This window comes from Colius striatus, chromosome Z (genome assembly GCF_028858725.1).
Source record: "Colius striatus isolate bColStr4 chromosome Z, bColStr4.1.hap1, whole genome shotgun sequence".
NCBI lineage: Eukaryota > Metazoa > Chordata > Aves > Coliiformes > Coliidae > Colius > Colius striatus.
The window spans coordinates 570,912-592,717 of record NC_084790.1 but is presented as its reverse complement, the minus strand read 5'-3'; the positions used below and the strand labels follow the sequence as shown (position 1 = coordinate 592,717).

Below are 21,806 nucleotides of genomic sequence, written 5' to 3'. Positions count from 1 at the left end.
TGGGGGGCTTTGCCCTGATTCTTGTGCTGCACCCAGCCTCAGCTTCACACTGGGGGCGGCAGAAGCTGTGCCCCCCTCACTCAGCAGAGAGAGCTGGGAGCCTTCTCCTTAAGGACACAGCCAGCAAGAAGTGGGGCTACTCCTGGGAAGAGCCCCAAGTCCTGGCTTTTCCCTTCTGTCATCCTCTGGCACTCTAATTCCTCCTCACCCACCCCAGCCAGGAGGCTGCCAGGAACCCTGGAGTCACCCAGCCTCAGGCAGCAGGTCAAAAACACATCCTCTGCTTCAAACCACTCCCAGGAGTGTGATACCTGCTCCTGGCAGCTCCTCCTTAACAAGGTCCCACTTGTTAGTGCAGCAACAAGCACCAGCTGCTGCATCCCTCCTTCCCTCCCTCCCTCCCTCCCTCCCTCAGGTGCCACGCCAAGCTCTCCCCTTCCCCCAGACCAGAGCTTCGTCCTCGCAGTCACTTTATTCCCGGTTCTGCTTTACATTGACAGGCCTTCAGTATAGAAAAATAATGTGTACAAAGGAGCAGTTGCTGTTTTACACGGTGGCTTCCAGGCATTTATGTTACACCTTCGCTCCCGGCGCAGCCCCGAGCGCGAGCAGCTTCATTACAGCAGGCAGCCCCGCGCCCTGCCGCTCACACACCCCTGTGTGAGCCACGCAGCCCGGCCTGGGCACAGGGGGTGTTCCAGTCCCTGCTCCCCGTGCACTGGGAGACTTGAAGGAAGACATAGAAAGTAGCAGCCCTGCCAGCTCCTGGGGCTCGGGCAGTGCCCAGCGTGGGAGCTTTGCAGCGCGCCCCTCGCTGGGGAGGTGCTCCCGGGGCTCAGAGAGGGCAGGGGGACATGGGGGAGAGGTGCAGGGACGGCTGTGCCCCTGCCCCACACCCCTCCCGCAGCGGGGCATCAAAGGCACCAGCAAGCTGAAGCGGGGCACAGCAGCGCCCGGGGCCGGCCCGAGGCCAGCGCGCACCGGAGCAGCTCTGGGGCAGGGCTGGGGCAGCCCCTTTGGGTTTCCTCCCTTCCAGGACAAGCTGGAGCCCGCTGTCTGCTCCCTGCACGTTCCCAGGAGGGTCCCCCAGCCGTGCAGGCCTGCAGGAGAGCAGCTGGGGCACGGCTAAGCAAGCACCAGGAGCGCCCTGGCCGGAGCCGGGGCCGTGCGGGCGGGAGCAGGCGCGGAGCGGCCGGGAGCGGGCAGCGGCCCCCGTGCCCCGCGGGACGTCCTGCGGGTGCTGGGCCGGTGCTGGGCCGGTGCTGGGCCGGTCACAGCGCGATGTCCGGCGTGGGCTGCAGGCTCTGCCCCCGTTTCTTGGCGCTGCCACGGCCCTTGTCCGCCCGCCGGTACGGGTTGTTCCGCAGGTCTGCACCGGGGAGGCCGACACACGTGAGGGCTGGGAGCTGCTGCCCCACAGCCCCCCACAGCCACTCACAGCCCCCCACAGCCCCCACAGCCCCCCACAGCCCCCACAGCCACCCCCCGCCTGCAGACGGGTACTGGGGAGAGGCCTGACCCGCTGCACACAGAGCCACGAGCAACCAGCCTGGGAGACCCCGTTCTCTCAGCACTTTGTGTGCTCAGCACCTTATCCTGGCGCTGGGGCTGGGGCTGACTTTCAGCATGAGGCAGAGCCCGGCTGCCCTGCCCCACGGCCGAGGGGAGGATGGGCACCGGGAGCCCCTGCCCGTGCCGTGCCCGCCCCGAGCCTGCCCGGCCCTGGTACCTAGAGAGGACTCTCCTCGTTGAAGCTGACGTCGCAGAAGAGCCGGGACGAGCGCTTGCCCGTCCTGGCCGTGAAAGGAACAGTTTTCAGAGCTGAGCAGAGCAATCCAGAGCCACAGTGAGGAGGAGGAGGGAAGAGGAGGGAGGAGAAAGAAGCAGAAGAGGAGGAAGAGCTATGAGCCAGGACAGAGAGCGCTCAGCACCGTGTGGGATGAGGTGCTACAAGTGGCTTTAGTCCCCCAGTCGGGCTCAGTGGCCCTCCAGCTCCAGGCTGTGACAGCCCCCCACAGCGACAGTGACACCCAATCCCTCACCTGAAATTATATCCTCGATGGCCCCGTCCTTCCCTTCGTAGATGAGAGGCTCCTTCACCATCTGCCTCTTCTTCAGCTCAGCAATCATGTCCATCTGCTGCCTCTTGGCTTTCTGGACGGGCATCTGCAGTGGGGACAGCGTGGGGTGAGCGATGTGGCCTCCTCACATGAGAGAGGGGCCCCATCCTCGCTCCCCACTCAGCCCCCTCTCTGCCAAGCCCTGTTTTGCACTTCCCCACCACTCAGCCCACTTGTGGGCTGCCCCCAGGACAGACACTGGGAGCACCTTCACCTCAGGCTGGTCCTCGCTGCCAGGGGGGCTGCATTCTGCTTCTTTGGCCGCAGCCTCTTGTTTCTTCCACAGCTCAATGTCCTGCTCTGCTTTCTTGGGGGAAGCACAGAGGTGTGCTGAGCTGGGGGGATGCTGAGCTGGGGGGGTTGCTGAGCCAGGGAGGGCCCTGCAGCAGGACTGCAGCCCCTCCTTTTCCTCCCCTCAGCAGCCCCCAGCTCCTCTTCAGCATCTCCTCCACCCACCTCGAAGGGCAGCACAGAGCTGCCCTGTCAGCCCTTGGCCTCAGGGGTGGCTTCTGCTGCTCACTCCAAAGTGGAGCCAGGCCCCCTCAGACCAGGAACAAGGCCCCCCCTGTCCCCTCATACCTTGTAGGCTCTGATGAAGCGCATGAACATGGGGAAGAAGGTGGTTGGGGGACTGGTCTTGGGATTCTCCCCAAAATACTCCACAGCTGACTCGTAAGCCTCCTGCAGGCAGAGACACCCCGGTGCAGGGGCTGGGGCTGGGCAGCAGCACCCCATCACCCACTGCCTCCTTCCACCTCCATGTGCCCCTCTGCACCCCCCCAGCTCCCGGCAATCTCTCTGGAGCCACGTCCCAGCCAGGAGCCTCTCCCGTGTGGCAGAGGTGTGAGCAGAGGGCACCTCAGGGTGCCCCCACCTCGGAACGAGGGGTGCCAATCCTGCCCCACCACCCAGCACCCACCTTGGCGGTTTTGCTGTCAGCCTGCAGCTTCTCCATCACCTCCAGGTTGACTTTGAGGAATTCCTTGAGCACGAGGCTGTCGTCCTGCCGCATGAACTCCTTGCGGGTCAGCTCCATGCCCTGCTGCAGCCCCCGCACGTCCTGCAGCACGCTGTCCAGGGACACTGCGGGGAGGGTGGGCGGCGGGGTCAGGCCAGGCAGTGCCCTGTGTGCCCCCCGCAGCCTGGTGCCCGCGGGCACTACCTGTGCCAGCCTTGTCGAGGAAGTGCAGCTCGGTGTGGAAGCCGGTGAGCTCGGGGTACTTCTCCATGATCACCCGCACCAGGTAATGCAGCAGCGTTTGCTTGCGGTCCGTCGACTTCATCTCCAGCAGCTGGGAGAAGGTGGCATCAGCTTCCCAACGCCACCACCTCACCCCTGCTCACGGCAGGCTCTGGTGGCCCTCCATCCTCACAGCAGGATCTGCACATCTCAGTCCCCACAGCTGGATCTGCAGCTCCCCATCCCCACAGCTGGATCTGCAGCCCTCCATCTCCCCACCTCTGCTCCCTTCCAACCCCCACAATCAGTTCTTGTGCAGCTCCATCCCTTAGCTCCTCCATGTGCCTCTCCAGCCCTACAGTCTCTGTCCCTCCGTGCCCACAGCTGACTCCTCTGCCCCTCCATCCCCACACCTCTACAGCTGCTCCCCACACCTCTCCAAACCCTGCAGGTGGCCCCTGCATCCCTCCATGCCCACAGCCAGTTCCCGTGCCCCTCCATCCCCGAGGCTGGTCCCTGGGCACCGGCAGCCCCCCGGCCGTACCGCGTCGAGGCTCTGCAGGCGGAAGCCGTAGGCTGCGCCGCGTTTGCTGCTGTTCATGTAGTTGCCGAAGGCCAGGACGATCTGCGGGGACACAAGGGACACGGCTGGTGCCCGCCGGGCTCGGCAGGGAGAGGGCACGGTGCCCACGCACGGCCCGGCGGCGCCCGGCGTCCCCCGCGCTCCTCACCTCCAGGATGTTGCGCAGCTTGCTGGAGGACTTGAGCGACATGGAGGCGGCGATGATGGCGTTGAGTTGCTGCGGGCGGGAGGAGGAGCGTCAAGTGCCCCGCCACGGGGATCCCCCAGCGGCTCCCCGGCCCCTGCCGCGGCACCCACCGGCGTGAGCAGCTGGGCCGTGTCGCCGAAGCTGCCCAGGAAGATCATGACGTTCATGCGCTCGGCCAGGCGCGGGATCCGGCCGAAGCGCAGCATGAACCGATCCTCGTCCGACAGCTCCTCGGGCGGCTGCTGCTCGCGCTCCAGCTTCCCCATCAGCGCCCGCTCCGACTCGGTGGGCAGGAAGCGCAGCAGCAGCTCCAGGAAGTCGAGGCTCAGGGCTTGTTGGTCGTACCTGCGGCGGTGGGAAGCCCCCAGCAAGGTCCCTCAGCGCCCCCCACCGCTCCCCCCTCCCCTCCATCCCCGCGGCGGGTGCCGGCGCCCCTCCAACCCCAGCCCACCCACAGCATCCCCCCGCGCCCGACCTTCCCCCACACCCACGTCTCGATGGCTGTGCAGATGTCCTGGATGCTGCGGCCAGCCTTGCGAAGGGTGATGGCCAGGTTCTTGGCTCGGTTGGACTCCATGAGGGTGACCTTGCTGGGGGCTTTCTGTGTGGCTTTCACCTTGAGGGCACTGATGTCCAAGCCGGGGCCCTGAGCTTTGGTCTTGAACTGCTCCTCAAAGTCGCTCATGTCCAGCTCCTGCGGGGAGACGGGGCTGAGGGCACGGCAGGGGGGGGACGCCGGACATCTGGGACAAGGACGGGGCCAGAGGAGCGGGACAAGGTGCAGAGGAGTGAGAGGACGAAGATGGAGCGAGGGGAGGGGTCAAAGGGAAGGGGAGAATGACAGGGAAAGGACAAGGGGACAGAGAGGGTGCAAGGAAGGGATGAGGGGATCGGAGGAGGAAGATGAGGAAGAACACATGGCCAGGATGTGAGGAGGAGGGTGGAGCAAGGGGACAAGGCAAAGGATGGCAGAGCCCTCGTTATCTCTCTCCAGCTCCTGCAGTGTGGGTGCAGAGTGGACTGGGGCACTGGCCCAGCTAAGCACCCGGTGACTGGAACCCCTGGGCCCCCTGGACCCCCCAAGCCCCGCTGTGTCCTCACCTGCAGAACCTTCTCGTCGTTGAGCTCGGTGAAGACGGTGCCGTCGATCTGGCTCGGCTTCAGCGCCACCCAGTTGAAGACGGGCATCCGGAACTTGGTCTGGATCGGCTTCTTCACCTTCACTGCGGGGGGTGCAGAGGGGGGCACGTCACCAGCTGGAGGGTCCCGAGCCCCACCCCACGCTGCCCCAGCCTTCGCTCGGGGGGGCTGCACTCACCTGAGCTGCCGCTGCTGTGAGGGACCCCCGGCCCGGCTGGGAGCCCCCCGCCGAGGGGAAGGGGCGGCGGAGGGGGGGGCGCGGGGCCCTCCGACCCCGCGGGGAGCGGCGGGGGCGGGGGTGGGGGCGGCACGGGGGCACCGGGGAGCGGAGGGGCCGGCGGGGGACCGGTGCCCGCGGGCAGGGGGGGCGCAGGGGGCGGCGGGGGGCCGGGCTCAGCCCCTGGAAGCGGCGGGGGGGGTGGCGGAGGAGGGGGAGCCGGGGGGGCGGCGGGGGCCGGCGGGGGAGGCGGCGCCGGAGCCGGAGCATCTGCAACAGAAGGAAGCGCTGGGTGAGGCGAGGGCGCGGGAGGGCACGGGGGGGGCCGCGGTCCCCAGCGACGCCGCACTCCCGGGCGCGCCTCTGCGCCCCCGCCTCAGCTTCCCTGCCCAGGGACACTGTGCCGAGAGCCCCCCCCGCCCCCCGGGATGCTGCCGCCACCCCCGGTACCTGCGCCGCTGCCGCCGGGCTCCCCGCTGCCGGCGGGGGCTGCCGGCGTTTCCATGACGACGGGGACGATCTCGATGGCGACGTCTCCGTCGGGCCCGCGCAGGATGTGCACCAGCCCCTTCTCCTCCAGCTCGGCCAGCCGCCGCTCCAGCGCCAGGCGGTAGCGGTCGCGGGGCTGCGGGGCGGGCGGGCTGCGGGGCCGCGGCGGGCTCAGCTGCTCCTGCGGCGGTGACAGAGCCCGGCTCGTCGCCGTGTGCGGCCGCAGCCCCGCAGCCCGCCCGCCCCGGCCCCGCCGCTCACCCGCAGCGCCTCCAGCTCCCGCCGCGCCTGGCTCAGCTGCTTCTCCAGCTCCGCTATCTTGGCCATCGAGTCGTTCTCCGCATGCTGCAGCTTCTCCGTGAGCTGCGGGGGACGCGGCGCCGAGGCTCAGCGCCGAGCCCACCGCGGCGCCTTTGCGTCAGCCGCCCACCCCCCGCGCCCACGGCCCACCTGGCCGACGTGCTCCTCCAGCTCCTCCATGTGCTCCAGCACCGCCGTCTTGGTCTCCGAGTCCTCCAGCATGGCCCCCACGTCGAACACGTTGTCCAGGTAGGCCTGGATCTGCACCTGCAGCTTGTCGCTCTCGGTGAGGCGCAGGCTCTGCCACGGCAACGCCGGCGGGGCCGTCACCGGCGGGGTCCCCCGGCACCCTCCCGCCCGCGGGGCTGGCACGGGGCACCCACCTCCAGGTAACGGTCCAGCCCCAGGTGGGTGAACTCGTACTGCAGGAACACGCGGAAGTTCATGTTCTCCACCGAGTGCACCACGATGTTGATGAACTGCATGCAGGCGACCTGCGGGCGGGCAGCGGCTCAGCCACGGCGCGGGCACACGCCGCCTGCCCCGGGCACTGCCCGCAGCACGCGGAACCCAGGCACACGGAGCCCGGGGAGTGCGCCGCGGTGCCGTGGACATGGGCACTCGGGGACCAGCGGCTCAGCAGCCCCTGGGGACACGCTGCCCTGGCACAGTGAGGTGGCCCAGCAGCCCCTGGGGACACGCTGCCCTGGCACAGTGAGGTGGCCCAGCAGCCCCTGGGGACACGCTGCCCTGGCACAGTGAGGTGGCCCAGCAGCCCCTGGGGACACGCTGCCCTGGCACAGTGAGGTGGCCCAGCAGCCCCTGGGGACACGCTGCCCTGGCACAGTGAGGTGGCCCAGCAGCCCCTGGGGACACGCTGCCCTGGCACAGTGAGGTGGCCCAGCAGCCCCTGGAGACACGCTGCCCTGGCACAGTGAGGTGGCTCAGCAGCCCCTGGGGACACGCTGCCCTGGCACAGTGAGGTGGCTCAGCAGCCCCTGGGGACACGCTGCCCTGGCACAGTGAGGTGGCCCAGCAGCCCCTGGGGACACGCTGCCCTGGCACAGTGAGGTGGCTCAGCAGCCCCTGGGGACACGGTGCCCAGGGGACAGTGAGGTGGCCCAGCAGCCCCTGGGGACATGCTGCCCTGGCACAGTGAGGTGGCTCAGCAGCCCCTGGGGACACGCTGCCCTGGCACAGTGAGGTGGCCCAGCAGCCCCTGGGGACATGCTGCCCTGGCACAGTGAGGTGGCTCAGCAGCCCCTGGGGACACGGTGCCCAGGGGACAGTGAGGTGGCTCAGCAGCCCCTGGGGACACGGTGCCCAGGGGACAGTGAGGTGGCTCAGCAGCCCCTGGGGACACGCTGCCCTGGCACAGTGAGGTGGCTCAGCAGCCCCTGGGGACACGCTGCCCTGGCACAGTGAGGTGGCCCAGCAGCCCCTGGGGACATGCTGCCCTGGCACAGTGAGGTGGCCCAGCAGCCCCTGGGACACGCTGCCCTGGCACAGTGAGGTGGCCCAGCAGCCCCTGGAGACACGCTGCCCTGGCACAGTGAGGTGGCTCAGCAGCCCCTGGGGACACGCTGCCCTGGCACAGTGAGGTGGCCCAGCAGCCCCTGGGGACACGGTGCCCTGGGGACAGCAGAGCCCCAGCCCTGCCAGCTGCTCACCATGAAGTCAATGTTGGTGTCCTCGTTTCGGAAATACTCCATCAGCTTCTCGAAGCGGTTCTTCTCCCCGCAGACCTGGGGTGGGAGCAGGGGGCTGAGGCCCAGGAGGGACACGGCCACGCTGGGCACCCAGGGGGTGGCAGGGCAGGAGGCATCCGTTGGTGACACCATCCTAGCCCTGCTGGGTGTTGCTTAAGGCCTGCTCCAGTTGTGACATGGCCCTGGGCACATGCACTGGCACAGGGACATCAAGCCCACCGGCTGGGGTGAGTCATGGGGTGGGCATTTCTAGGTTGGAGGGTGCCCCAACGATACAGGGGTTTGCCTGACTCGGGGAAACTGAGGCACGATCCCAGCTGCAGCAGGGGTGCCAGCATGGGGACTCACCTCCTTGAAGTTATCAAAGGCAGCCAGGATGATGTCGTGGCCTCCCCGGACCAGACAGACAGCAGCCAGCAGCTCCAGCACCAGCGCCTTGGTCCTGCAGAGATACAGGGGCTGAGGGGGTCAGGGCGACCAGCTGGGGGAGAGGACGAGGGGGTCGGGGACAAGGGAAGGGTCCCACCTGGCATTCCTGTTGTTGAGGCTGAGGGTGATCTCGTTGACGCAGGCTGGGTGGTTCATGACCAGGCTGAAGCCAGACTTTGGGGTAAAAGGAGCATTAATGGGGTCACACAGCCCCCCCAGCCTGGGGCTGCTCCAGGGCTTTGAGCCATCCCTGTGCCACATCCCCACAGCCACGGGGCTGGAGAACGGGTCCCACCCCAAGAGACGGCTCCACAGGGAGCTTTTAGGGGAGCCCCAGTTGTGCCCCCCCAAGCCGCTGCCCTCTCCCACCTGGTAGTTCATGATGGCGCGGAGACACATGATGCAGAGGTGGACGTCGTCCTTCTGGCTGACGAGACGGGAGTTCCTCAGCGCCTTCCTGCTGTGCGATGGGTTCAGCCTGGGGGGCAGAGGGCGGCTGAGCGGGGCCGAGGCGGGGTGGGGGGCACGGCAAAGCGGGGGGCTGCGAGGCTGGGGCGGGGGGACACACACCAGGGAACCCGGGCAGCTGCATCCCCGCAGGAGAGAGACAGAGACAGAGAGAGAGAGAGAGAGACCCCTGTGTCATGTGCAAGTGCATGGGGGGGGGGGGCGGGGGGGTGTCCGGGTCGCCCTCGTGCGCACGGGTGGTCGCGGAGGCTCACCGGGGCGGGCAGGAGCTGCCGGGTGACCTGGACCCGCAGGGGACAGCGGGGTGGACGTGGCGGAGGAGGGTGTGGAGGTGCCGGTTCGAGAGGCAGCAGCTGGAGGCACGTTAGAGCCTGCAGGACAGGACGGAGAATCGGGGCTCCCGCCTCGCCCCTGGCACACCCGGGCTTGGGGGGAGACAAGGGCTGGGACCCCCGCCGGTGCCACCTCGCTCCTGACCTGTCCCTGGGGCTGGGGGGGACACCCTGACTGCCCTGGAACTGCTGCAGGAAGGGAGGGACCCCCAGACCCCTGAGCTGCCACGTTACGGCTCCTGGGTGGCTGCAGGTGGGTGTCCCCCGGGACCCCCCGCCCCCCTCGCCGGGGATGCCCGGCAGCACCGTCCCCAAGCCCACCGGGGTGTCCCTGTCCCGCCGGTGCCACGGCCCGGCACCTACCGTCAGCGCATCCCCGGCAGCGTGCAAGAGAAGAGCGGGGTTAGGAGGGGGCTGCGGGGCGGGCGCCAAGCAAGAGCCAGCGGGACCGGCTGCGAGGGGGCACAGGCCCGTTCCCCCAGCCTGGTTTAAAACCGGGGTGGGTACGATTCGCTGCCCCACAATCTCACCCATCGCCTGTTTTCTCTCAGCCCCGGGTGGTCCCCGAGGGCCGTGGGGCTGGGCTGGGGATGCTGAGCCAGCCCAGCTCCCAGCAGGGCTTATCCCACGTGGGGATGGGGCTTTGTGCCCCCAAATCAGCCACAGGGACTCATTTGTTAAGGAGCAGGTCTGTGTCTCCCTGCCCAGCCCCTCTGCAAGCGCGGCACAGCCAGGGGGCAGCGAGGCAGGACACGGCACGGGGGGCAGGACACGGCAGGGGGGGCAGGACACGGCAGGGGACGGGGGGACGCACCCACACGTTACCTGATGGTGAGGTGCCGCACTTTGGAGATGCCTTGGGTGGGGGACGAGGAGCTGGTCTTGCTCAGGTCCTCCAGTGACCTCTCCGTGCCCTTGCCCCTGTCCCTGTCCGAGCCCGGGCTGCCGTTCTCGGCGCTCTCCATGTCGTACCTGCGGCCCGTGGGGACACAGGGACGGGTGAGACGTGGCAGCTCTGCGCTGCCCAGGGCAGGGGATGCGGGCACGGAGGTGATGGGGATGCTCTGCTCAAGCCCAGCTGTGGAGCACCCTCAGCTCTGACACTGGGATGAGTGGGGACCCTCCACCCCAGGGACCCCCCTGCAGTCCCGGCCCTGGGGAAGGGGCAGCGCTGGGGACGTACGTGACGGAGCACTGGGCGAAGGCGAGATACTCCAGCAGCACATCCAGCCCCTTGTTCTCCTCGTTGAGGAACTCCTGGACCCAGCTGGGGGGGGGGGTGCAGGGGGTTAGTGGGCTCCACCAGCCCTCCTCGTTCTCCTTTCTCCCCCCAGACAGACCCTTGGTGAAGCCACCCCCTGGTCCCCAGTGAGGGTGGGACATGCTGGGTACACCCAGTGGCACTGTGGGCTGGCACCTCACCCAGGTGCTGTGGGGACACAGCCTGAGCTCTGCTGCCACCACAGCAGGACCACAGGCAGCCACAGCCCAGCACCCACCACCCCACGAGGGCTTGGGGCCTCAGGGGGTACCACAGAGCTAAAATGAGGTTGGGATCCTACAGCATCTCTGTCATCCCCTCAGAGCCACCCAGAGGGGCAGGATGAGGCCACCAGCCCCCACATCCCGCTGTCACGCCCACAGCCAGCAGCTACCCGTGTGCCAGTCCCTGTCCTCACGATGCTCTGGGTGCCAATGAGGACACCCCCATTCCCTACCAACACCCCCACCCCTGCTCAACAGCCTCATCTCCCACTGACACCCCAGCCCTGCCCCACACCCCCATCCCTACCCGATGTAGTTGGTCCTCAAGGAAATCTCCAGCTCCCGGAGCACCTGCGTCGACTCCTGCCCTCGCCTCTTGAACTGTGGGCCAGGGAGAGCCGTTGGCACCGTCCCTGTGCCCGACCCGGCAAGGGCCAAAGGGTGCAGGGGGCAGCCTCACCTTCCTGCTTACGCCGCCCGTGTCCAGGTAGCTCCTCAGCTTCTGGATGTAGGCGGACGGGGGGTTTTTCACCTGGAAACGCTCCTACGAGCCCCAGAGAGAGGCTGAAACGGGGCCACCCGCCCGTGGCATGGGCACAGGCCACCGTCCCACGGCTGCCACCCGGCCCCTGTCCACACCTCACACTGCAGCGATGTTCACTGGGTGAAGAAGGTGCTGTGGCACCAGTGGAGGTGGGCGCTGGGTCGATGCCCACGGGGGTGGCGCCTGGGGACGGGGACGGTGCGAGGCTCAGACCTCACCTGGTCACAGATCAGCTCCCACTTCTTCTCGTTGTCATACTGGTTGAGCAGCTGCATCTTGTCCGGGGGCAGGTTCATGGAGTTCTGTGGGGTGATGGGTGTCAGACATCAGGGTCACCCCCATAAAGAACAACACCTGCCCCCCGGCCCAGAGCTGCAGCACCCCCTGCTCACCCAGCACTGGGTGTCCTTGCTCAGGGGTGGCAGGGAGGGGACACTGCAGGGATCCCCATCCCACCAGCCTCAGAAACATCCCCATCTTGGGGGTTCCCAAGGCAGGGGGTGTTAGGGGGAACAGTAGGATAAAGCTAGCCCAGTCCATCCCTGTCATGAGTGCACCACACTCCCAGCCTCAGCCAGCACAGAGCCAGCTGGGGAAGGGCTGGGGACAGCCACCGCTGCGGGTGCGTGACGAGCCCGGCTGGGGAAACCAGCTTCTTCAGAGACGTGATGTCAGGGCAGGGTCTGGTGTGTCACCACATCCCTCCGTGCCACCATTGCACAACCCACGTCCCCAGCACCCCCCCGGCCACCCCGGCAGGACGTGACGCGCTTCCCGCTCTGCGCGCACGAGGCTGCTGCCGGAACCGCCGCGTGTGGCGGCCGGGGCGCGGGGCTGGGCTCTGAGGGACACGGTGGGTCCCTGAGGGACACCGTGAGGTGGCTGGTGGAGCCGTTACTGGGGCACCCACCGTGGCCTGGGCCGTGCTGGCAGCTCAATTTGTTCTCCCAAATGATGCGTTTCTTGGTGACGCAGCCCCCAGAGAAAAGCAGGAGCTGAGGTCGCTGCCCACCTGGAGATCCCAGGCAAGCTGGCATGTGGAGGTGATGCCCAGCCCCAGGTCACCCTGCTGAGGATGGGAGGCAGGGTGCGTGCACCCCTGGGACATCCACCTCCTCGGCGAAAAGGCATCTCACAGCGGTTTTGGTTGCCCACAGTGGAGCAGATCCAAGAGGCGAGGTGCCACGGCGGCGAGCAGGAGCAGAAGCCTTGTGCCTGCCTCCCCCAAGGACCTGTGGAGCTGCTTTTGCAGGAAGCCAAAGCCCAGAGCTGTGGGTAGGGAGGAGCTGAGCTCACTGTCTGGGGCCAGGGACAGCCCCTGCGCAGGGGGCAAAGTCAGCAGCCGGGCAGGAACAGCCTGGAGGCGAAGCCACTGAGGATGGGCAGGATGGAAGCAGCACCCAGAGGAAGCCTTTGCCAGGGACCCCAGTCCTCATGGCCCCAAGCTGCCATCCCAGCATCTGTGCTGAGGGGCTGCACACCTGAACATCCCACCTGCACCCTCCCTGGGACACTGTTGGGTGCCCTCGGCAGAGGGGACATTGTGGCACCTGCCACATAGACTATAGAATCACACAGTCCCACAGTGCTGGGGGCTGCCAGGGCCCTGCAGAGCTGCTCCAGCCCCAGCCCTGCTCAAGCAGCTTCCCCTGGCTCAGGGGGCACAGGAATGTGTCCAGAGGGGTTTGGGAACCTCCTGAGGAGCCTCCACACCCTCCCTGGGCAGCCTGGGTCAGGGCTCCCTCCCCTCAGCACCAAAGGAGCTTCTCCCTGTGCTTAAGTAGAACTGTTTGTGTTCCAGCTTATGTCCCTCACCCCTTGTGCTGTCACTGGAGAAGTGACCACGTGTGGGACCTGGAGACACCGGGAGCGAGCGTCACGGGTGGGACGGGAGCCGCGGTGGGTTCCCAGCAGGCGGGCAGGGGGATGCCGGGGGTCCCTACGGAGGTGGCTCTGCCCCCACAGGCAGGGCTGGGCTGGGTGGCAGGATGTGGCACGCCTGGGGTACAAACTGGGTGGTGGCCACATCCCAGCTCAGCCCTGGGCGCGCACGTGGTGCCGGGGAGGGAGGAAGCGGCTCCGCTGTGGTCCCTGACGGCAGCCGGTGGCGCGAACAAACTGGTTCTCGTTTCCTGCCAGAGCGGGTGATGTGGGGCTGGGTGGGGGATGTGGGGCAGGGCAGTGGCCCAGCACCTTGGAAGTGACAGAGGCAGGCCTTGGTCCTCCTCCTCTTTTTCCTTGGGGTGACAAGGATGGAGGGGCCACAGGGATTTGCCTCCAGCAGCTTGCGTGGGGCTTCCCCCGCCCCTCCCCTCCAGCAGTGTCACAGCATCACTGCACAGAGGCCACCAAACATCCCCCACCCCCCTCCGGGGACACGAGGTGCCACAGAGCCCACAGTGTCATCTCCCAACACCCAGCACCAGGATGCAGCTGGCTGGGACCCCCCAAGGTGACACCAAGACCCCCCCCATCCTACACCTAAACCTGTGAGTGGGGGGAGGCAAAGCAGCTCTTACGGGGGGGTGGACACAAGCCCCATCCAGCCACTGCACTCCCTCCAGCACATCACCTCAACATCACCCGGGGCTGGATTCAGGAGGGCAGGGGGGTCCCTGCACCAGGACACATTCCTCATACAGCCAGGGACAGATCTGGCTACCTCCTGCAGCTCTCAGCTCACAGGCACTTCCCCTCCTGCCCAGGGCACACATCCCCCTGGGGACACCCCGGCACAGCCCCCCCAGACCTGCCCCCCACGCCGGGGCTGGATCCAGCAGCAAGTCGAGCACCCACCGCTGGTGCCGGGGCTCACTGGTGCCTGGGCCCAGGGCTGAGGCCAACGGCACATCTGCAAACATCTGCAGCCGTGACGTCTGCTGTGCTCTCTGTCCTCCAGGTCCCAGGAGAAGCAGCAGCAAAGCCCTCCTTGGCAAAACCTCCTGCTGGAGCAGCCACCGGCTCCCTCAGCCCCAGCCGAACACCCCCAGCCCTTTTCAGCTTCTCCTCCAGAACGCTCTGGCCTCACAATTTTGCCTCCACGTCCCCAGTTACCACCTTTCAACGTGCCAAGAGGGGAAAGATCCCTCCTGGTGTGCGCAGGAGCCTCTGCACGTGGCCACTGCAGCAGCAGCAACGCTCTCGCTCCTCTGCTCCCTCCCCAAAAGCCACCTCGGCACATCCCAAACCGCCTGGCACTGGGACAACCCTCCCATGGCGCTGCCAAAGTGGCACCTGCCCCAGTGCCCTAGCTGGGAAGAAGCCAGCTTGTGGAGAGTAAAACTAAATTCCCCACTTCTGGGCACGTGGGGGGATTATCCAGCCCCTTGCCAGTGGCAGCTGGGATCCCCCGGGCTCTGCTGTTGGCCTTTCTGACGGCCTTTGCTCCACCAGCTCCCCCAGTCCGGGGTGTCCAACCTAAAACTGGTTGGCCCTGAGGTGCGTTCGTGGCATCACGGTAACTGTGGCAACGCGCCAGGTCCGGATGCTGCCCCAGCGGGGGCATTCCCAACCCACCACCTCCTGCTCCATCCCAGCCCACGAGCCGGGGAGGTGGGAAAAGGGAACCTCAAGCCAAGGAAGGTGGTTGAGGGAGCTCCCCGTCCGTGTCCCCACAGGGGTCCCGCTGCGCCCCCGCCCCGGGAAGGGGAAGGGAACCTGCGAAAGGAGGAAGCGAGATTGGGACAGAGGCTTTCACAAGATGCCCGGTTCCTGACAGGCAAGCGCAGCCCCCTGCGTGCCCCCTGGCTCCGGGGCAAGGCCCCTCCCTCGGGCTGCAGGGGCTGTGGGTGCTGCCGGGGACCTGCAGCAGCATTTCCCCCTGTTTTGATGGTTTCTCAGCTCTGGGTTTCCCAGCTGCCACCACACAGGCCGGCTGAAAGCGTTTCCTGAGGCCCCGCAGCAGCAGCGGAAGCACCCCAAGGTCCCCGGCCACCCGTCCCCTCTGCCAGCACAGCTCAGTCCTCCTGCGCCTCCCCTGACGGGTGTCCCACGGCAAAGCCCCATCCCCGGGGCGTGGGGGGTCCCGTGCAGGTCCCCGCCGTGCACAGCCCTGCGCCGAGCCAGAGCCGATGCTGCCGGCGGCTGAGGAGCAGCAGCAGCTCCGGCTGCGATGCTCGGCCTCAAATAACCCTCCTAGAAACGCCGGGCGATAAAAAAGCTTCAAGCAGCTCGAGCAGGGGCTTCGCTTTCTGCCCGCTCCCAGCCTGACCTTCCGCGGCGGAGCGCTTTGAGGGAGGGCAGGGAGGGGGATGCGGCGTGTCCCGGCCGCGCGGTGCGAAGGTCAGCGCGGAGCGGCCCCGCTCAAGGACGGAGGCAGCGGGCGGCAGCGGATCTCCCGCAGCCCCCGGATCTCCCGCAGCCCCCGGATCTCCCGCAGCCCCGAGCCGCAGCTGCCAGCCCGCGGCAGCGCGCCCGGCAGCGCCCGTGCCGCCGCGGTCCCCGGGCACCGGAGGATGAAGAGGAGGAGGAGGAGGCGAGCCCTTCGCCAGCCGCTGCGGCGCGCTGCCGGCCCCCGCCATGGCGGGGACAGACGGGGACACCCCAAAAGTGCGGGGCTGGATCCCAGCCCTCCGCAACGGGAGAGCGCGGCGAGGGGGTAACGGCACCGGCAGGGTCGAGCATCCGCGCGAGGAATGGGGCGAGAGAGGGGAAATTAGTAACGATGGTCGTTAATGAACCCACGATGACCAAATAGCGACCGTTACAATACGCCGTCATCCTGACCGAAATCTAATGGGCGTAAGGCAGAGCCCGGGCCGGGTCTCGGGGCAGCCCCCCGCAGCCGCGGTGCCCCCGCAGCCCCCCGCAGCCCCCGCTCACCAGGACGCGGCCGAAGCGCTCCTCCAGCTCGGCGGCATCGGGCATGGGCTGCCGGGGCGGCGGCGGCGCGGCGGCGGGGCTCGGCGGGGGCAGCGGCAGCCGCGCCTCGCGGCTCTCCCGCCCCGCGGCCGCCCCGTCCAGGCCCCCGGCCGCGTTACCCATGGCGGGGGGGACGGACACGACTCTTCCCCGAGGCTGCTCCTCGGCGGCTGCAACTTCTGCGGGGCGTTATCGCGCCGTGGCCGCCTCCCCCCGCCCTGCGCCCGCCCCCGGCCCCGCCGCCCGCCCCCCCGGGGCACTTTCTCCCCGCTGCCCTCACCCGGTTAATTTCAGCTCCCTGCATTTGGGCTCGTTTTCGTCATTTTAAACTGACTTTCGTTCCAAAGAACTCGTGAATGTATTTTCCCCCTTCTCTCCATCACCCTCAGTTGCAGTTTCTCTGTTCATCATTTTCTCGCCTCCCGTTCATTGCTTTAACCATTTTCTGTTTTAAACTTACACTGTATTTCATTCATTACTTTAAATATCATTTCCCTGTTTATTTTATCCTTTCAGTATCTCTGCTGGCTCTTAACTTGGTTCCATTTTTCCTTCAGGCCATTGCTTATTTCTTCTTCCCCTTTAATTTTACCATTATTGCTTTATTTCACTTTAATTTTTAACCTAAACTTGTATCAATTCTTTCCTTTTCAGCCCCTTTTAACCTCATTTCCCCCCTTGTTTCAGAATTTAAGTTACTTTAACATTTTACCTCAGAATTTGATTCTATTTTCTCTTTTATCAGGGGCAGGTGGGAGCCAGGAGGTGTTGGGCTCCCTCCCCTCGTCTCCTTTTCCCTTCTTTCCCCATCTCAGCCACTGTGGGAGGGAAAGCTGAGGCCGAACAAACTCACCGCACCCCTGGGGACCTCAAGTGTGTGACAGCAGGGCTGGGAGCTCCTGGGATTTGGCAAAATTTGCTGAAATTTCAGATTTGAGGAAACATCTGCTGAGGGATGGGTGGAGGATGGGCCCAGGTGGGATCCTGGCATCCCCAGAATCTGAGGGTTGGAGAGGGAAGAACCCGCTGAGGTTCAACAAGGGCAAGGGCAGAGTCCTGCAGCTGGGGGGGAACAACCCCCTGCACCAGGACAGGCTGGGGGTGACCTGCTGGAGAGCAGCTCCAGGAGAGAGACCTGGCAGTGCTGGGGGATAATAAACTCATCTGGAGTCCTGTGTCCAGTTCTGGGCTCCCCAGCTGCAGAGGGACAGGGAACTGCTGGAGAGAGGCCAGCACAGGGCACCAAGATGCTCAGGGCACTTTTCTTCTGTGGTGGCCAGTGCCAGGACAAAGGGTAACAGGCACAGGAGAAGAAGCCCCTTTGGTGCTGAGGTGAGGGAGCCCTGGCCCAGGCTGCCCAGGGAGGGTGTGGAGGCTCCTTCTCAGGAGGTTCCCAAACCCACCTGGACACGTTCCCGAGCGAGGGGAAGCTGCTTGAGCAGGGGCTGGGGCTGGAGCAGCTCTACAAGGCCCTTCCAGCCTCCACCACTGTGGGATTCTGTGACCTGTCACGCTCTGGAAGCCCCCGCTCAGCCCTGGGCTCAGTCCCCAGCGTCACCGTGTCCCTCTGGCTCTCGTGGCACCTCCTGTCTGACAGGACCCGCCGCGGTGTCGGTGTCCCGCAGGGACCGGGGGAACACGCCAGACCCGTTCTGCCACCCTCTCCCAGCCCCAGCCCCAGCCAGGCGAGCGGCAGCTGCCTCCAAAGCTGCCCCCACAGCCCCAGCTGCCCTGGGAGCGATGCCACGTCCCTCTCCCCGTGTCAGGGGTCGGGAGGCCAGCGAGGAGCCACGGGCGGCACCCGAATCGGGGTCACCCACACTGGGGTTTGTTCTGGTTCTCTGAAGCTCAGTTTTGCACCTGAACTCTCTTTGTTTCATCAGACATTTCAGCATCTGATGGAAGGCTGAGGTTTATTTTCTCAGTGAACTCCATTCCACTCTAGGGCAGAACATCACACTCTTGGTGGGGATTTTGCCCCTGAATGTGCAGGTCCCCAAAATCCCCCCTCCCCTACTTTTTGCCCTTAGAGCTACCCAGGCCATATTTCCTCACCCAAATAAAGCATCCCTAGGCCTGCGTTGTGCAGCCCAGAATGAACCCAAGATTATCACCAGAACTTGGCACTGAAGGATTAAGCTCCAGAAGCTTGAAGGTGTTTGAAGTGCTGAGCCCACCTCAGCTACCTGCCAGGAGCTGGACTGAGGGGCACCCGAGACAGGGAGTGAATCCTCCCAAAGGCTTTGCTCTCCCTTTCTGCCTTGCTGGAGGAGTTCTGATGATTTCAGGACTTACTCTGAAGTCATGTGGCTGAAGTGAAGATTCACTCAAAAATCTTCCTAGATGGAAAGGTCAAAATCTTCCTTTGCCTCTGAGCTGCTGAGATTGGATTTCTATTTTCAGCACTGCTGAATTTCTCAGTGGCTGTAATGAATTCCAGGTATAACTCCACTCTTCATTCATGTCTCAAGCACACATTTTGATGTGTTAAGCCATGGGAAGCAGAGGAAGGAGAAGAAACCTGTGCTTTCTGTCAGTAAATGAGCTGCTTCTGTAGGCAAATCAGTTTTCACAGCATAAAACACAGGAGCACAGCAAGAAAGCTCATGTCTGGAGGCCTGGGACGTGGATTTTCAGGGCTGCCAGGAGTTTGGAAAACAGATGAAGATAAACATAGTTCCCAAACAGAAATATTTTGGTAATGTCACATGGTAAATAGCTCATCAAGGGATTGATTATATGTAACTTGGTGTTTGCTTATCATCTGCAGCTTGGAGGCATGCAGCCTGCTTCCCAAGGGGGCTGTGAGTTCAGAGTCTGTGGGACGAGGAAAACACGGAGCAGATATTGGGTAAAAAAATGGGACATGATGTGTGTGAACATCAAGAGAAGGGTAGAGGAGCTTCCCTTCCTTCCTCTGGGAAGGGAAAACAAACACCAGGGATAGAATATGGAACGGTTTAGATTGTTTGTCTCTAAGGAAGAATCCACTTCTGCCACTGAAGAGACGGAAGGAAGAGAAAGCAGGTGAGCTCTGGCAGGAGATGTCTGCCTGGCTGTGAACAAGCCATGGCTGAACCCTGAGAGGAATCACCTCCAGCCTGGCAAGTGATGGAGAGAGACATTCACATGGTTCAAAGGGGCTCCCTGTGCTCCAGCCCGGAGCGCCACGCACCACCTTCCTAATTAAGTTCCTTCTCAATTTGCATATGCTGTTTCCAAGAAGGGAAGAGACCAGTGAGCCCCAGGCAGAGCAGGTTCCAGCTCTGACACACCACAGCGACCTCCTCTTATGGGACTCCAGAGCTCCCCTGGGACAGGAGCCCTGGCTGGGTCACGGTGGGAGCTGCTAGTGGAGGCTTCATCCCCATCACTCCCCACTCCTCTCCCCACTGCTCGAAGAGCTCCAGAGCTGGGGTGGCACGGCCACGCTGGCATTGCTCCAGCCTCCCCTGTAGCTGCAGCACTCCCACCTTCCTCCTCCTCACAGAGGTTTGACGCCAAAGATGGGCAAATAACTTCAGGTTCTCACCTCTCGGTGCCTCCCCAGTGCCCCGCAGTCCCGGGGCTGCTCCCGGGCTCCAGCCCAAAGCCGCCGGCAGCTGAAGCCCCGCGGGTTTCAATCAGGTCCGTCCGCCCGTTGCAGCCGCAGGCGGCAGCCGCCGCAGTCCCCAACAAGGTCCGACCGCGCCGACACCCGCCCCCCCACTCCTGCCCCCCCACCGGCCCAAGCTCCGGCCGCCGCTCCCCGGCCGGGGGGCTTCACCCCGAGCCCCCTCCCGCCGCTCCCCGCCCGGCTCCCGCTGCGGGGCTCCGGCAGCTCCGGCGCCGCCACAACACCCGGCACAGCCCGGGGCTCACACCGGCACCGACCCCGCTCCTCGCCCTGCCCTCAGCCGCTCCCACCAGCCGACACCGACAGCTCCCAGCGCCCGGGCTCACACGCAGCCCTGGCGCCTCGCACTCACTTCTGCCCTTCCCCTCACACCGGGACGTTACGAGAAGCTCTGCCCACACCAATCCCCCGCCCACACCATGGACCCACCTCTGGCACCAGCCCCCGGCAGCTCTCAGCCTCCAGAGCCCCGGCAGCAGCCCCCCGCAGGCACACAGCAGAGCCGCTCATTGCCGCCAGCTCTGCTGCAGGAAAGCCTGGAGAAACCCGCGGGAGATGAGGGCTTCAAATCACTGCTGGGTTATCGGGGTCAGGAGCTGCAGTCCCCCTCTGCTCAGGGCTTCGTGTTCCCCAGCCGGCTGTTCAGGTAACAGACAGACCCCAACTGTAACGTGTGTGTTGAGCCTCAGAGCCGCACCAAGGGCATGTGCTGTGGACCTGGTGGAATCACAGCCCGGCGCGGCTTCGCCAATCACGAGGCAGCAAAGGGGCTGAACAGCACCAATCAGAGCTGGGCAAACCCAGACTGTGCAGCCAAGGGGCTGAAGGGCCCAGCACAGCGGCACCCACAGGAGCTGCTGCAGCTGCACAAGGCCAGCAGCGATGGACACGGGCTGCCCGCTGCTCGCTTTTCAGATCAGTCCCCACCCTCTGTAGCTGTAGTCAAAAAGCTGTTTGTGATGTGCTCACGGCAAAGGCTGTTTCTGTGCTGCCCTGGGCAATGGTTCCCTGTGGCACTCGTTGTGCTCACAGAGGTTTGACGCCAAAGATGGGCAAATAACTTCAGGTTCTCACCTCTCGGTGCCTCCCCGGGTCCCCCTGTCCCGGGGCTGCTCCCGGGCTCCAGCCCAAAGCCGCCGGCAGCTGAAGCGCCCGCGGGTTTCAATCAGGTCCGTCCGCCCGTTGCAGCCGCAGGCGGCAGCCGCCGCAGTCCCCAACAAGGTCCGACCGCGCCGACACCCGCCCCCCCACTCCTGCCCCCCCACCGGCCCAAGCTCCGGCCGCCGCTCCCCGGCCGGGGGGCTTCACCCCGAGCCCTCTCCCGCCGCTCCCCGCCCGGCTCCCGCTGCGGGGCTCCGGCAGCTCCGGCGCCGCCACAACACCCGGCACAGCCCGGGGCTCACACCGGCACCGACCCCGCTCCTCGCCCTGCCCTCAGCCGCTCCCACCAGCCGACACCGACTGCTCAGCGCCCGGGCTCACACGCAGCCCTGGCGCCTCGCACTCACTTCTGCCCTTCCCCTCACACCGGGGCGTTACGAGAAGCTCTGCCCACACCAATCCCCCGCCCACACCATGAACCCACCTCTGGCACCAGAAAGGACGGCCCATGGCAGAGCGAGCAGGGTGGACTGGGAATGTGACCCTCGCATTAGCTCACATAAATAACCCGGTTTGGCTGAGGGCTTACAATCTTGGTTGGGTTATTTGGGTGAGACGTTTAAGCCCCCCCTTTGGTCAGGGGTTTCTGTTCCCCTGCTGGTTATTAAAGTAAGAGATAATAAACTGTTCTAACTTACTACATTAAACACCCGTTTTTATTTCCTGGAGACTTGCCCAAAAGCAGCTTTTCTGGCCTCAGCCATTTGTGTCCTCTTCAGAGCTTCCAGCTCTTACTCCCCTGTCCTTTTCACAGCAGAGGGATTGGGCTCTGTTTAAGAAAAGTAATACTTTCTTCCTAGCTGCTGCTGCGAGAGGCTCAGACCTCGTCGGGGCAGAGACCCAGAGCCTTGGTGCTGCTCCGGGCTGCAGCTCAGGTCTGTGGGCACATGGACACAGGGAACGGTGAGGAACTGCCCAGGCTCAGCCTCCCTCCTGTGCTGGGGGAACACGTGGGGCAGCCATGGGACACAGCAATGGGGCAGCAC

General features: G+C 65.3%; 1 protein-coding gene across 3 annotated transcripts; it reads right to left on the bottom strand.

The window, feature by feature from the left end:
- Positions 1-453: 453 nt before the first annotated feature.
- Positions 454-20,172, bottom strand: LOC133628772 (formin-like protein 1). 3 transcript variants are annotated; one of them, XM_062017916.1, is made up of 26 exons: positions 20,089-20,172; positions 11,402-11,485; positions 11,100-11,183; positions 10,947-11,020; positions 10,338-10,421; positions 9,980-10,126; positions 8,724-8,832; positions 8,452-8,528; positions 8,274-8,367; positions 7,887-7,961; positions 6,600-6,710; positions 6,367-6,516; positions 6,178-6,279; positions 5,878-6,097; positions 5,389-5,697; positions 5,172-5,293; positions 4,562-4,764; positions 4,181-4,415; positions 4,032-4,100; positions 3,845-3,925; positions 3,283-3,412; positions 3,040-3,203; positions 2,700-2,801; positions 2,329-2,427; positions 2,043-2,166; positions 454-1,369 (listed from the first exon to the last, which is right to left on the bottom strand). In XM_062017916.1, the coding sequence occupies exons 1-26, from the start codon at positions 20,167-20,169 to the stop codon at positions 1,272-1,274; spliced, it is 3,228 nt and encodes a 1,075-aa protein (XP_061873900.1). In that variant the 5' UTR covers positions 20,170-20,172; the 3' UTR covers positions 454-1,271. The 3 variants fall into 3 exon arrangements, with proteins under 3 accessions (XP_061873900.1, XP_061873898.1, XP_061873899.1); XM_062017914.1 differs by lacking the exon at positions 20,089-20,172 and adding an exon at positions 16,005-16,202; XM_062017915.1 differs by lacking the exon at positions 20,089-20,172 and adding an exon at positions 16,005-16,202 and having other exon boundaries at positions 2,335-2,427.
- Between the last annotated feature and the right edge of the window lie 1,634 nt (positions 20,173-21,806).

What these genes read in the sequence shown, in the direction of transcription:
- LOC133628772 (XM_062017914.1), bottom strand. Translation starts at nt 16,166, where the DNA reads ATGGGTAACGCGGCCGGGGGCCTGGACGGGGCGGCCGCGGGGCGGGAG. An exon ending in CTCAACAACAGGAATGCCAG is followed by an intron (nt 8,368 to 8,451) that starts GTGGGACCCTTC and finishes GTATCTCTGCAG; the next exon opens with GACCAAGGCGCTGGTGCTGG. An exon ending in GGCTGGACCGTTACCTGGAG is followed by an intron (nt 6,517 to 6,599) that starts GTGGGTGCCCCG and finishes TTGCCGTGGCAG; the next exon opens with AGCCTGCGCCTCACCGAGAG.